This window comes from Girardinichthys multiradiatus, chromosome 12 (genome assembly GCF_021462225.1).
Source record: "Girardinichthys multiradiatus isolate DD_20200921_A chromosome 12, DD_fGirMul_XY1, whole genome shotgun sequence".
Lineage (NCBI taxonomy): Eukaryota > Metazoa > Chordata > Actinopteri > Cyprinodontiformes > Goodeidae > Girardinichthys > Girardinichthys multiradiatus.
Genome location: NC_061805.1, coordinates 25,087,005 through 25,102,684, shown reverse-complemented (window position 1 = coordinate 25,102,684; position 15,680 = coordinate 25,087,005). Strand labels below are relative to the sequence as shown.

The 15,680-nt window shown below is 38.5% G+C and overlaps 1 protein-coding gene across 1 annotated transcript in view; it reads right to left on the bottom strand.

The window, feature by feature from the left end:
- plcxd3 (phosphatidylinositol-specific phospholipase C, X domain containing 3) overlaps window positions 1–15,680 on the bottom strand; it is a 30,149-nt gene extending 14,469 nt beyond the window's left edge. Inside the window, exon 1 of the mRNA XM_047380272.1 lies at window positions 15,495–15,680. Coding sequence (XP_047236228.1) covers window positions 15,495–15,597 — 103 coding nt within the window. The 5' untranslated portion in view covers window positions 15,598–15,680. The remainder of the gene's footprint in view (window positions 1–15,494) is intronic.

Below are 15,680 nucleotides of genomic sequence, written 5' to 3'. Positions count from 1 at the left end.
GACTCACAGATATATATATATATATACATTTTCTTTCTGTTCATTTTGATCAAATTTGTTATTTTGAAACAATGTTTAGATGTTGCATAGAAAATGTTACATAAGACCAAACAAAATATTTGTTTTTTTACAGAAATCTCAGCCTACTGAAAAGTATGTCCATATACTTTATAGTTTACACATTTAATACATGGTTGGAGCTCATTCTGCATTAATTTCTGCATCAATGACACATGGCATGAAAGCGATCAGAGTGTGGTTTTGCTAAGGTATTAGGAAAACCCTGGTTGCTTTAATTAGTGGTCTTGTTGGCTCTGGTGTCTCTCTTCAGAACAGCCAGCTTCTTTAGCAATGACATTTTGTGTAGTACCCTCCTTATGGATGAGGTCAGTGCTTGTATGCTGGGCAACTGCCAAGTCAGCAGCCTTTACAACAATTCTGTAAGTCATAAAGTAAAAGAAAAAACGGTTCCTGGGTATCTTATTCTCCAGCAAATAAATAATGTAAAGCTTTTGACAAACAGAAGGCTGAATGCATCTGAAAATGTTTAACTGATGTTACATAGCATAACTTCATAAAAGCAGTTCTATTGTGCTTTCCTGATTATTTATTGCATGAAGGATTGTACTTCCTAGATATTCTTCTGTGATATGTGAAACTTTTTCTGGAATGATTAATGTTGTTAAATATTTAACAAGTCATGTTTCCAAGTTCAAGAGAAACGTCATAAACTGTGAGTAATGCTGTCCTTGAAATACTTCTTTACAAATTGGTGCATTATGCCAGGAGTTTCATTTATCCTTTGTGACATTTTAGGAGTTGTTTAAAAGAGATCAAAAGTTAATTCCAGTAGTTAAATGTAAAGGTTGTGACCTTCAATGCCTGCTTGACAAGGTAAATGTGTACGTGCAAATTGTACATATTACCGAATCCTGTTCTCTCTCCCCCCTTCCATCAACAAACTGGCATGTAGCCTGAACTGACCTTCAACTATCTACACGCAAAAGAGCCAGGTCTTCACAGCCGGCACAGAGAATGACCATAAACAGGGCGGACAGCTGAATCCTGGGGCGGTGGAGCTAACTGCATCACTGCTGGCTGAGCCGCACCATTAGGGTCACAGTGTAACACACCGTGACCTTAACCAGCTGCAACAGCTGCACAGCTGAGTTTTTTTATGTTTTATTTTTATTCTCATGTTGTGGCTCAGAATGTTTTGTTTTTAACACATGATCATTCAAAAATCTTTACAAATTGATTTCTTTTTTACATATGACAAAATAGAAACAGGAAGCAAATGACATACCAGATACTAGACGTCAATAATCTATATCAGACCACATAAATAATCGGTAATACTCACACATAAAGTAAATCACATAAATCACATAAAGTATCAAAATCCTGTCTGAAAGATGTATTATTTCATTCCCAGTTAATAATTAGCTTCATTACATTTTCTAAAAAAGCAAAGGACATTTATTCCATCGGTCAAATTTATTACATGTAAGCAACGATTATATTCATTATGAATCAGACAAAGGTGTACTTCCTAAATATTTAATCAAGTAAAAGTAAACGCAAAGATAAAACAAAGACACTAGGAATAATTTTACACACTATTACTTCAGGGAAAATGGGGGAAAGTTTTCAGGATAAGAAATAAATGTTCTCAATGTTATCAAAGCAGATTAAAGGTTTAACTTTTATCAAAAGTATGTTGCTCTCTCAGTAGTTTAAAGACAGGGCTTCATGACTATAGAATAATAGAGTTTCTAAGACCTAACAATAGTTTTATGGAGATATTTAAAAATTGTCAACTTGACAACTTGGACAAGTCAGTTTTCTCAGAACAAAATCCAAAGAACTGGACAAGAGAGGGCCTAATTTAGGGTTCTGTAATCATGCTGTTGGTCCAAACAGCAAATGCAGCTCCCACAGTCCTATTACTAAGCTCAGCTGAAGGTAACATCTCAGCACAAAAGCTGTTGGTGCGACTGAAAGAGTTACTCATAATGGAAGGAGTTTTAGTTATGTAAAAATAACCAGCAGCTTTTTTTCAAATTTCATTTTCTCCACACAGTCTGCATAAGGCAAACTGTTTTGTTTTCGAGAACGATGAGTTACTTTCTCTGGCTGAATTCCCCATAAATATGCATAAACAAGAGCAGGTTTTAACTTAATGACTCATTTAAATGTTTGGAAACTGCAACAGCGTAAAAGGAGCCATTCTTGCTATTTTTAATCTACCTTTGTGTTTTTTAGAAATGGTGGCACTTGCGAGATAAAGTTTGCTAACATTTGGCAGATGCGAAAAGCTTTGTGCATCTGCCCCTCAGTGAGTCAGAGGTATGGAAGAAAAACAAATAACTTTTCAAGAAATTCACACAAAGATAAGAAAAAAACTAACAAAGCATATATGCAAAAAACTAATTTATTGGCACTGAAGGGTGATGAGGCCTCAGTTCTGACTCGGCTGTGTGTCTTATTTCTGGTTCTATATTTGGTTTGTATATTTTTCTCTCTGGCTATCTGTGCTCAGCTACACTGGAACCTGCAGCCTCCAGGAAAGCAGGTGTCAATTTACTAATTAGAAGAGGACTTTGGAAAATGTGTACCCACATCACAGCTGGTAGCCACTTACAAAACAGATGTTACTCTTTTTTTTCTGCCACATTATTTAAAATGGAAAAAAAAACAAAAAACTTTGAATAATCTAACATTGTAAATAGAAACTATCTCCATTGCAGGTTCCAAACCTGATCATTCTGGATAAAAAGCAAAGTTTTGTTACATAATTGCTATTTAAAGTCAAATATTCAGGCATTAGTTTGGTTGAAGAAGTAATTAGGAGGACTGAATAACCAGTACAAGTCCTTGGTGATGGCATACTGCAAACAAAAATATATAGCATATGAAAATTTTTATTATTGGTCCCTGAAGACTTTTCAGCAAGATGAATCATATGGGATTTATTTTAAAGCCAAGCTCCTAAGGCTAAATAATAAGGCTTGTTTGTGCATTGCTAAGAAACATTGCTCTAAATATGTATGACGGAAAGTACGTGGGTTATGCTACAACGCAAAGAGAAATGGCTTCACAGGAAAAGCCAAGACAGTGAAGATTAGGTGGACGGCCATGTCTTGTAGGTTCTTTATCGCAGACATATCTGATCTGCTTCTTGGTCTTAATTTTCACCATTGTTCCAATTCTCCAAAAGACCTCTGAGGCCCCAAAAGAACCGTTGAATTTATACTGAGAGTTACATAAGGGGACTTACAAATTAGGAGACTTCTGATGGTAACTAGGTCTTATTTACTGGTATCAGAGGTCAGAAGACTGAATAAAAAGGTTATTTTAATAGCAAAACATTTCAAAAACCATGTATTATTTTCCTTCCAACTTACAATTATGTTATTATTATATTATTAGATGCAACATGACAACTCACTTTTGCAAGGCATGGATTTAAAAGGGCTACAGTGAGCTAATGTGCCTGATTTGAAAATGATCATAACATCATAACATATGCTATAAATAAATCATCAAGCTGATTAAAGGTATTACTCTTATTTTGTGGAGAGTGTGATCTCTTCTGCCATCAACTGCTGTGGAAGCAGCATCAGAGCCAGGGACTTAAAAAAGCTCAACAAGCTGACAAAGGAGGCTGGCTCTGTTCTGGGGACTCCTCTGGAACCTCTGGAGATCATTGTGGAAAGACGGATTCTTCATAAAATGAAGAACATTAATGAGAACCCTGAGCATCTTCTTCATGAGACTGTCCTACAACAACAGAGTGTCTTCAGTCAGAGGCTTCTTCAGAATTTGAATTGAATTGAATTCAGTTGACAGACATGTTGTTGCACACATAAAGGTCACAAAATAAAAAAGGATAAACAGAAATCTGTATTTTTTAACCCTCGATAGATTTTATTACAGTCCGACAGCAGGGCAGAATGAGAGCAGTGGGAAGTATTTTCTTCTGACAGTCAGCTACGCAATCAGGTCAGGTCCAAACTTGAAGATCTTGTGTTCACACTGGGAAGGTAAATAGGGGCAAAAGAGCCAAAGACAAAAAATAGAAAAACAAACCTGAAACAAGCTGAGAAAAAGAGTGGCAGTTCTTGATGGTCATTATGACAAGGCTGTTGAAGATGGTGGTGTTGATAGTGACTGTTGCCCTTGAGAATTGACCAGCATTAACTGAGTCATTCTCCCTGCATGAGAGCGGAGAATTCAGTAAGGACCACTGCTGGTCCAAATCTGGATTTTTTTAGAGAAAAACAGCATTTCAGCTCACCATGGATCCTTTATAGATCTATTTTTGGATGCCGAGGACAGGAGAGAAGAAGGGAAACTGAGAAGGGAATGGAGAGTCACAGAATGCAGTGCAGGAAAATGTTACAAAACAGATTAATATAACCTACAGGTCCCTAATCCTCCCTTCTTCACAATTTCTCTGTCGAGATTTTCCATGTCATTTTTAATTTGCTATTCACTGAGTGCTGCACTTTCCATCCTACATCTATTCTATTCGTTAGTTTAGTGGGCACACATATGATCCCGATTTCTGGTAAATGTTGTAAGTAGTATTAAAGTTATGTGTCCTTCTGATAAACTGACTTGCAGCTATAGGGAGAAGCAAAAGGAACCTATATGAAAATCAATATAAATTATTTCCTTTAGCTTCGCTGAAAAAAATGTACCAGAAAGAAAAGTAGATTGGTGCAATTTTAAAGAGTCAACATTTACAAGCTACAATTATTCCTCACAGAGTGATGTTCAGATTTTCCAAGCTTTTTGTGTAGTAGTATTTTGGAGTTGAAAATATCCAGACCATCGGTTGTGCTATATGTTGAGTAGTCCTTGAGAAATGCATTAGGGCTGGACCCATTTCCCTTCTTGACCCTTATTCTTAGCCCTCAATCCTGTTTCTAAGGGGTTTCTAATTGTTTTTGTGAAGTCAGGGGAGGGCTAAGTGGCTTTTTAGCTCTCATAAACAACAATATTGCAGGGGCCAGGAACATAAAATATACTTGAAAATGCAAACAATTTCTCAGTTAACATAACAACATAACAACAACTTCTCCAACAACTTCTCCAAGATTATATCCTTTAACTTCTGTGTCCAACCGCTGCCAGGCTGCGATTCTGTTCAAGAATCGTGTCCAACTTGCGATTCTGCTCTCTTAACGTTCCAGTCTGAATTTTGATCGCCCTACAGACTCCATCCAACATCGCAGGCAGCTTTGGAATGCTTTGAACAGCCGCCCACGTTTTGCGAATCACTCGATAAGCCAGGTAACCACCAACTCCAAAAAGCAGAAATCATGTTCTCAAAAGTCCTAATATGTACACATTTTCTACGTCCGCGACCGATATCGTAGTCAGGCACACAATCTTCCACTGCTGCCAGGAATCCATTGTGTATCCAGAGAAGAACGTCCCATCTGGACAGGAGGGTCTCCTTCAACCTGTCTTCCCGTAGAACAAATTTGATTAATTGCGTTGAGAGTCTAGCTGGCCAAATCCATAGTTTACAAGTTTGGAGTATATGCAAAGCGAGGCTCTGAGAAAAATACAAACAAAAGCAGAAGCAGGGATCAGCAGTGAGGGAGGAGAGAAAACGCGTGTGTCTTCCACCGAGAGCAAGAGAAAAAAAAAAAAAACCTTCTGTGAGTCTAAACCTGAGTAAAAAGTGGTGATTTTCAAGAACATTGACCTGTTGTGTCTTTTAAATTTTGCTTTTGATGTGCTCCCATTCAGAATACTGTGCCTATACTAAGATGAATGGTGTCTAATTCTCAAAGTCCTGTATCACGACTGGGTACTGTCAAACTGTGTATGCTGGAGTGTGTACAAAGTCAATGTGGGAGGGTTCTTTTCTTCCTGTGTCATTGAAACAAAAGGCTGATATGTGGTAGCATGATTTGGAACTAATGTTAATAGAAAAATAGCAAAAATAACATTTTTGACATGTTTGCTTTCAGACTGACAACAATATATAGTCATATTCAATACATTTAAATGTGCGTTCCAATGAGGCTCATTTATCAGATTGAAAGTACCTTTTGAAAATAAGCAGGTATTAGTTTTCATTAAACCCATGTTTCTGTATTAAAATGTTTTTGCATTGGCCTAATGTAATACCCTAGTTTTAAAATGATGTGTTTTCTTAATCCGTAAGCCGAAAATCATCATAATTGACAGAAATAAACGCTTGATAACATCAGTCTGTGTGTAATTAATCTATATATTGTGTTTCACTTAGTAAGTTGAGTTACTGAAATAAATGAATTTTTCAATAATATTCTAATTTTGTTGAATATGACTATATTTTAAGAATGTTTGCAGCAAAATGTACTTAAGGTCTTCTATATTGAAATTACTGTATTTCATTAATTATTTATATTAAATACATTAAAGAAGATAGAGTTTTTATTTGGGAACTTTTGAAATTATCTTTTGCTTCTATTTAAAAAGCATAAAAAACTATTGCTACTGCAGGACCAATAACTGCTAACATGGCACATCAAGCAGATTAATTAATTACATAGTCGAAATCCGGGTTTTTGATTATTCTTAAAAGATGATTGCATTTCAGTGGTACTGGGAAATGTTAACCAGTACCTCAATAGAGAAACAAGGTGTATGAGGAAGGGTAGTTGTAGGTGTAAGGATAACCCTTGGAAATTGGATTAAGGCTAATTCTTCCTTTAAATCAGAAATGGTGACTGCATATGCTACAGATACAAAAATATTTCAATGAATATTTTGCAAGATGTTCAATCAGTTGTTTTACTTTTTAGCCTTTTTTTAATCATAGATGTAACACTGTTGTCTAACAGCTGAACGTTCTGCTTTTTTTACACATGCCAAGTGACTTAAATGACTGTTGTAAATAATAACACCTCTTTTCATTTCAAGAAAATGCAACTCATGGACCACAAAAAAACATACCACCAATTCAGCTATTCTGGCTTTTCTAACAGCTGAATTATTGGAGGCCTGTACTCAGTTTCCATCTTTCTTACATAGCAGTTGAGAGCTCTGGGTTGATTACTGGTGGGTTGATCTACAGTCCCTGAACAAAAGTTACTATCAAAATGCATTATCATCTTAAAAAATGACTTGCTACCAAAGCTGCATTGGATTGATGACATGAGAAAAGTGTCTAAAATGTCAATGTAAACAACTACATTTACTGTACTGGGGACATATTGATATGTTTTTGTTATGATTCTGGCCCGTCTGCCTACTCTGCTCTCACTCATACAATCAACTCATCTGCTTCACCTGTCTGCTGCTGCGCAATCACCGTCCTGCCACACACCTGTGGAACTGTAGTTATATACAGCCATCTGACAGGCAGACGGTGCCAGATTTTTGAAAACATTTGTGAGTAGTTATCCAGCGTTCCTTCCTGACTGATCTTGTTCTCTGACCTTGCCTTGCCTCACAGATTTTGCCTTCTTGCCTGCCCCTTGTCTGACGGATTGGATTTCTGGACTCTGGTTTTATGCCTCTGCCTGCCCCTTGTCTGACGCCTCTAGCCCTGGAATTCGACCCTGTTTCTGTCCCTGGATTTACGCCTCAACCTAGCCACTGGTTTATTCAGCCTGAGCCCGTCTGGCTCTCAAGTCCACCAAGAATTACTGTCAAGAGGACAATCACAGCTCTCTGTGTTCCTGTCACAGTTTCAGCTGATTCCCCGGAGGATTTGGATCAGTCGGCAATCCGACTTCAGTCTGTTGGACACTTCCTCATTAACTGTCTGGATCACTTCCTCCTCTGGATTCTGTGCCTCATTCCCAGACTGAGAAGGTTAGTGGCTTTATCTAACTCCTTGCAAATCCTGAGTTTTATTCAGCCACTAACTAGTCTCTCTGTTCTCAGTGGTTCCTGGAAGCTGACTGCTGTTCTCCTGCTCTCTGATCCTGAGTTTCTGAATAAACCTTTAACTTATCACTTTGTGTTTAGCTGAATTTGGGTTCTCTGTCTCTGGTTGTGATAGTTTTATTGAGACGGCTCCAGCATCATCTTCCTGGCTAAAGCAGATATAGGATTCATCTAGAAATGCCACTTTCATCCGATGACAGCTGTGGTTTGTTTGGCTTTTCTGCATGTAAATCCCATTGATTTCAGCCAATTGTTTACAGTCTGATTACTACACCAACTCCTGCTTCAGCCTAATCATGTTTAATTTTTTTCATTATGCAATTTCTGTGTTCAAGGCATATACATTTATTCCTAAGTCATTCATACAACTGGCAAATTCAGCTTTTTAAGTAATTTATTTTTAAAAACATTTCTCTTCTGACTGGAAGCAATATTTACATTTTGGAATGGCCCAGCCACTGATATTTTGATACAGAATCAGTGGAAAGCACTAAAGATTAATTCGCTACCAGTCAAAGGTTTTAGAACCTCTTTCTCATTTAATGGTTTTGTTTATGACCATTTACATTGTATGTAGATTCTCACTGAAACCATCAAAACTATGAATTGAACACATATGGAATTATGTAGCAAATAAAAACTTGTAACATGACTTTGAATTTACTTTATAGTAGCCATCCTTTGCTGTGATGACTGAAATATTAACCTTTTTCCATCTCTCAATGAATCTCTGGGAAGTTCTTTCAAGACTCTTTAGAAAACTATTTCAGGTGACCACCTCATGAAGAGGAGAGAATGCCAAGAAAGCAAAAGCAGTAATCAAAGCAAACAATGGCTATTTTGTATAATCTAAAATATAATCTGTGAAAGTGTATCACATTTTCCTTCTATCACTGCAGGTGAGTCCAGGGACACTAATTCATAACATCTTTGGCACACCATTCTTGACTGACTTCACCAGATAATGTGCAGTCAGAGTGTGCAGCATTAACCTAGGAAGTCCAGTAATAACTGTTGAAAAATAGCATACCCAGGCCCCTACTGAGCAGTCTTAGGGGAAAAGAAAATGAAAAGTCATTTTTCCTTTCTGGCTATTTTTCAGCTTAATGCACCCCATCTCTTATCACCCACCACTAGATGTTCTTTTCCTCATACAGCCATCCAGTCTTAAAAACTCCTTAAAACCAGAGGAGGCATGGTTCCATGCATAATTAAGGGTTGGACAAAGGTTGCATGTTCGACAAAACACATCAAGTCGGATGGGAGAAAAAGCAAAGTAGCAGAATAAAGATGTTATATTTGAAATAAAACAAAACCAATGCTGCCGTAGCAGGTCGTGAGTCACAGCATTTAGTTTATTTATTTATATTTAAAGGTCAGTAGAACCAGATTTATGTAAATAACAAATTACTGGTTAATACAAATGGACCCTGCTGCCCTAACATCAAAAGGCTGAATCTCAATTAGACGCTACGCAAAATTTCCAATCTCAAAATAGTTTCTTTTCATGTATGTGCCTTGAAAAAGCTGTTCTTCAGCAGCTCCTATTTTTTTTCCCATTTTCAATCAAGTTTCACAACAGCACTGAATCAGCTCTCCTCCAGGTGACAAATGAGTCACTGCCATCTTTGGGCTCTGCAAATCCTATTTTGAAATAGTTGGACCTGATTCTATGGATAAAATTAATAGACTATTTATGGACTGTCCAATGCATGTTCTGGAAATTACAGAAAAAAGATTTCCCAAGCTTTTTTCTAATAGAACTAAATTAATAATTTTTTGAAAACATTTTTTTTATTAATTTGTGTTCTTTACATCTTAGAGGTTTTTTTAGTATAACTATAAAATGCTCTCAGAAATCAGCTAATGACAGGAATCGGACAATTCTATGCCTGACCAGTTCTGATCAGGGACTGGCCCGTCAGGGAAATCTAATCTTTTTCCAGTCATTGAAAGCACCATATCTGAGTACTGCCATACTGCAGTATCAACAATACCCTTCATTGTGGTATAAGTTGTTACTACAGGAAAAAACGTGATTTACCAATTTTCAGTATCAGTAAGGTGTAAAAAAATGAAGTCAGAGTCAGCAGAGAAGTAGGAAGATATTTAAAAGAAGTTGTAGTTGGTATAGCAGTATATCAGCTTTTTATTTGGGCTGCTACAAAAGAGACCAAAGTGCTGGTCATTCGGTCCATTGCCATATTGTTCTTTTGCAGTTGTAGTCATTTTTATTTTGGAGATATTTTACTGAATTGGAACAGATGAGGCGACCTCGGTAGAAAACAAGAAGGCTAAATGTGCAGGAAAGATCCCCTGTTTTGTCTTTTTTTTCCATTCAACCTGGAAAATGCATGGAACATGCAGGATTTGGAAATTTTGGCTGCCTCGTGGAAGTTTCAGAGTCAAAATAAAGGTCCACATTCTCTAGCACAGGGGTCCTGAACCCCCAGGCGACAGACCGCTACCCCTCTGTGGGTTGTTTGGCAAAGTAAAAAAAAAAAGAAAGTTTTAAATCTTTTCATGGTACTGACGATCAGACCACGAGTGATTTTATTCCAAAGAACCGGATGCATGCATGTGCATTTTTCAATACACCTGACAAAAATAAAGATAAACCGATGATAGGGACAAGAAGAACGAGCCTGGGAACTGGGTGCGGCGGTGGCACAGGGGTGAGGCATGCAACCCATTTACGGAAACTACAGTCCCATCCTGTTGACCTTTGCTGCATGTCTTCCCCTCTCTACCTTCAACCCACTTCCTGTCAGTCAACTTACAAAATAAATCTCACTATATAAATAAAGAGAAATAAAGACATGCCTGTGAAATGAAATGAAGGAGGAGAGAGCATGAGCTGAGTTTAATGGAAGAAGTGAAACATCGGTAAGTTATTGCTCTGGCATTTCTAAAGGGCTGTTCTTATAAAATATGTGAACCAGCAGGTAAAAGCTTTGCAAAATCTGAGAGTGAACAAAATATGTACCCAGACAAAAGTAGTGCTTGGAAGTTACTGGTGTCTTTGGACACAGCCACGGTTCAGTTGTTATACACACACAGGCAATCTTTGTAGGGACCTGGGGTCTCATTTATAAAACATTGTGTAGGATCTATACTAAAAGTGTATGTACAGAAATGGCACATGCCAAAGAAAATCCAGACTTATAAAACAATACGCACACACACCAGCAAGCAATTTCTCTTTTATAAATCACAGCTGCAGCTCAACATTTGCGTATAAGGTTCTACCTCATGTTCAGCCCTCTACATGCCTACATTCAACCATAAATGCTTAGTGCAAAGCACCTCATGAATGTCAATGTGTAGTTGAATGAACCAGCGAATCAATATTTCATGATAACAACAGTATACACGGAGAAAAGCGCAAAGAAAAACAAATTCAACATTGCAGAAATTAAGGTGCTGGTGAGGGAGGTGGAGAGTTGAAAACATATCATGTTTGGTAGCCACAGTGTTGGGAAATCTGATGTCATATTAGCAATGCCATCCAACATATTAGCTGTCTGTCAGCTAATATGTGCTGGTAAGAGCCTGTTTTCAACACCTATAATCGAACAGGGATGGAGTGGTTCCGGTAGGTCGCTCTCTCCAATACTGGAGAAAGTTCAGCACATAGATCCAAGAACAGTGCTCTGTGGGGTCTAAATCTGCATATTAGCCAGTCATCATCACGGGCCTGGAAACCTCAGTGATCCCTTAAATGTGTTCCCTCCTGATTCTCCCATTAGCAAGGCCTTCCCGCAGTACCAATGCAGCCATTGCACAGCATTACACAAGAGTGTTACCACCGTATTTAAATGTTTACAGCAATCAGTATAATTGCGTCAGACCTTGTCATAATTTTTGTGTTAATCCGTGGTACACATCACCCTTGTGATCATCGAGGAGAGGAATGTGATTTAATTAAATATTGTGTGGATTATGATTTAGCTCGCTGTATTGGCCTTTTTAATTTATCTGAAAGGTCCTTGTGTATAGTTATGGCTCACCAGTGCAAACCATTCAAGTTTTTTTTAAGCTCACAGCCTTTGCTTTGAAAGTGACATATGCCAGTTTCAAACCCCATTTAGTGCACATGCCACGTTAATAAATGAGACCCTGATGTTGATGATAAGTGCCTCTCTCGTTACTTTAAAATAAAGGCTCATGCTTTAACTAAAAAAGCAAATTGATAATAAAATAGATGTTGGGGGTTTTTTTTGCACTCCGATTTTGTTGATATTGGGCGGCATATACAGCAGCAATGAGAGCTAAAGCAGCACCTCAATGCATTATTTCACTTCTAACTTTTCTATCCTTTTAGGACTCCTTCACATTGGGAGGAGTCAACTGAGGTGGCTCGGGCAATTAATTTGAATGCCCCCTGAACACCTCCCTCGAGAGGTGTTTAAAGGACGTCCCATTGGGAGGAGGCCCAGGCGACGCCCTAGTACATGTGGGAGGGACTATGTCTCCCGCATGGCCTAGGAACACCTTGGGCTCCCCCCAGAGGAGCTGGAGGAGGTGTCTGTGGAGAGGGAAGTCTGGGTGTCTCTGTTGAGACTGCTGCCTCCGCGACCCATTCCTGGATAAGCAAAAGACGACGGGTATGGGTACAGCTTCATTTGTTTTCTGATCCCAAAAATCATGAAAATACGTGAATGAGATCAGCCATGTCTGGAATTTGGCTATAATTAAATACAGTCTATGTGAACAAAGACATCAACAGAGAATAACACAGATAATCTGGCAAATGCTAGGTTACAAAAAATGGGTTAGGATATAACTGATATATGAAACAATGAATGACGTCCTGACCTACGTGTATATTTTTAGATTTTTATTTTAGATAAACTGAAAAAAAGCTTGCTTGTCTAAAGGAGGAAAAAGTCAAGTGGACCCCAGTCAGACAGTTTCTAAAAAGAGACAGAGATGTAGACTTAAAAGAAAAGTTCAGTTCTACCAATTCACTGTGCAACAAAATCTGCTCCTTTGTAATATAGACTGATCTATTATATTGCAAGAAGGCAAGGATTTTCACTGATTGTTCTGGGAGAATATAAGCAAACTGGGAAAAATGAGGGGAGTGTTGAATGGCTGTTTGTCTCCAACCCATAGCTCCAGCAGTCCAATCTGTCATTGCCCTTAAAACTGTAAACCAGGGTAAAAATCAACAATTGCACATTGTTGAGCAACAACTGATCTGTTTCTATAAGGCAGAAACGACTGGGTATAACATTATAGCCACTTTTGATTCCACCTAGAAGTGGGTAGAGTATATTAAGTAGCAAGTAAACATTCTGTCCACAAAGTTGAAGTGTTAGAAGTAGGAAAAGTGGGCAAGCGTAAGGACTTGAGTGAGCTTCAGCAGGGCTAAATTAGATGTCTGGGTCAGAGTGTCTTGAAACCTACAGCTCCTTTGAGGTGTTTTTGGTCTGCAGCAGTTAGAATCTATGAAGAGTGGTCCAAGGAAGGACAATGATGATAAGGGATTGTTGATGCTCATATGTAGAAATGGCAATCCTGCAACTGTAGCTGTAATTGTTTAAGAAGTTAATGCTGGTTCAGATAACCAGGTAGATGTGTTTCGTGGTCGTAATGATATGCTTCATCATAGTATGTTTTGTTTAAATATTTTTGCATTTCATTCAGGTGACTTTAAATACCTGCTTATATAAAATGCTAAATTGCAGCATAAAGCATAGAGCTAGGTCACTTTGAGATTAGCTGCTGCTTCACCACTGCCACCACCTCGGGCTTAATTATCGGCTGAAATGATTTTCCGTTTTCCTATTATTAACCTCTTAATCTTTTGAGTGTGCCATTTCCAGATTAATTATTTTTATTAATACTCAAACAAACCAACAAGAAGCACAGCATTAGATCTGTTTTCAGTGTTAGACAGAATGATCCAAGTCGGATGAAGCAGAACCAGCAGATATAAGCAGATGTAACCTATCATTTGACAGTTGTTGCATCATGTCAGTCAACCTCTGATGCATCTCTGAGAATCTATTGTGTTATAAAGCCACACTGAGCATTTTCCCTCCTCTGCAAAAATCCTTTCTGCAGCATAATATCTCAAAAGCAACAATTTTCACATTACACAGAAGGCATTTACAAGTGTACAGATGTGAAATGCTGGGAACGCAGACAGCCTCATCTTTGAGCTTCTTGGCAGAAGAACGGTTTTGACCTGGATCATCCAAGCTGTGGTAAATTGAATCAGTAGACACCCCTAGTGGTATAGTTAAATCTGCATCACCGTATCCTGCAAAGATATCATTCAAATCTGAGGTCAAAAGATTATTTTCCTAGTTCTAATTTAGCTTCAGTAAAGGCTTATTTATTCAAAGATGAAACCAAAGACGGTGATGTCAGATGAGGTTTTTTAAAGAAATTACAAACAACACGTGGTTCCTGCTAAAATAAGCTCTCTTCCTGGGGATTTCGAGAATTATCTCGGCAAACATGATGCCAAGTGTGTGCAAACAGACGCAAAAACCCAGACTAAGTGAGCCTTTTCAGAACCCGTATCCAAATGGAGGACAGGCAAAGGGCAGCAGAGCTGCAGAGAAGTAATGACACCTAATTAAATGAGACAGAACATGTTCTCACACTGCTTTGGTATGTGAAATTGTGATTCAGCTGCATGTGAAGCATGCATGTAAATGATGGCTCTGTCCTCAGCTGGTGGCAGGTTAAATCCAAGAAGAAATGTATGCCTGCATGTGGTTATAGGCATCCTGGAGAGTTGTGACCACTGCTGGGAAAAATAAAAATGCCACGCCTCATTGGACACAGACACAATCCATCTGCATGTAAAAAAAAAACAAAACATGATTTCACACGTAAATCGTTAAAAAAGCAAACATTCGTACTTGTTCAGCAAAAAGCCGTAAGACGACGGTAAGGGTTGGAAAAATGAGAAAACAAGCACGATTTTTATGTGGAGCAATCATTGATCGTAGGGCAGCAGATTTAGGTGTTTAATGGGCTCTTAATAACCCACTCCATCGGTCTGAGTAGCGCTGGGTTTTACAACCACTGTGCCTCAGTTTGAATGAAGTTTAAGAGACATGCGCACTGATTGGTTAAAGGTCTAACATCTTGTTTCCTATTATCATCTTTATCACCATCATCATCTGAGTGAACTGACTGAACTCATCCCATCCCCTTCATGGCACCACCCCGCTACAAACAAAACACAGCTGCTATTCTGAATTTGTTTTGCATCGGGTGCTAATAAATAAATAAATAAATAAATAAAAGCGATCTGTCACCCTTGTGCTATTTATAGGCAAATCGCGGGCAAGCTGAAGTGAAACAAATGGATGGCACATCTCCTGTTGCGCAACAGGTCTTACCCTTTGTTCTAGGGATGCACAATTAAAGTCATGCACATTTCTGCCTAATTGGATTTAATGAAAAGCAAAGTGAAAGAAGTTTGCAAAGACACAGTGTTAAAATACAGTCAATGTTGTCGTTTTACAAGCGCAGGATTAGACGCACGCTGCTGGAAACAAATGGACAGCATCCACGCGCGATTTAACGGAGCCGGCGTAAATAAAATAAATTATTTTAAAAAAACCTACCGGGAATTGCCATGTTGGCGAGCGGGACGGTGTGCATGCTCTGTGGTAAACTTGCCATCCAGTCCGCGAAGCGCAGGTCGCTTCTTCCGTGAGACGAAGCCATGCTGCCACCGTGCACTCAACGCTCTGTTCTCCAGGACCGGTGCCTGCGCCAACCTGGACTGCGCGCTCTCCGACCCCCACCCA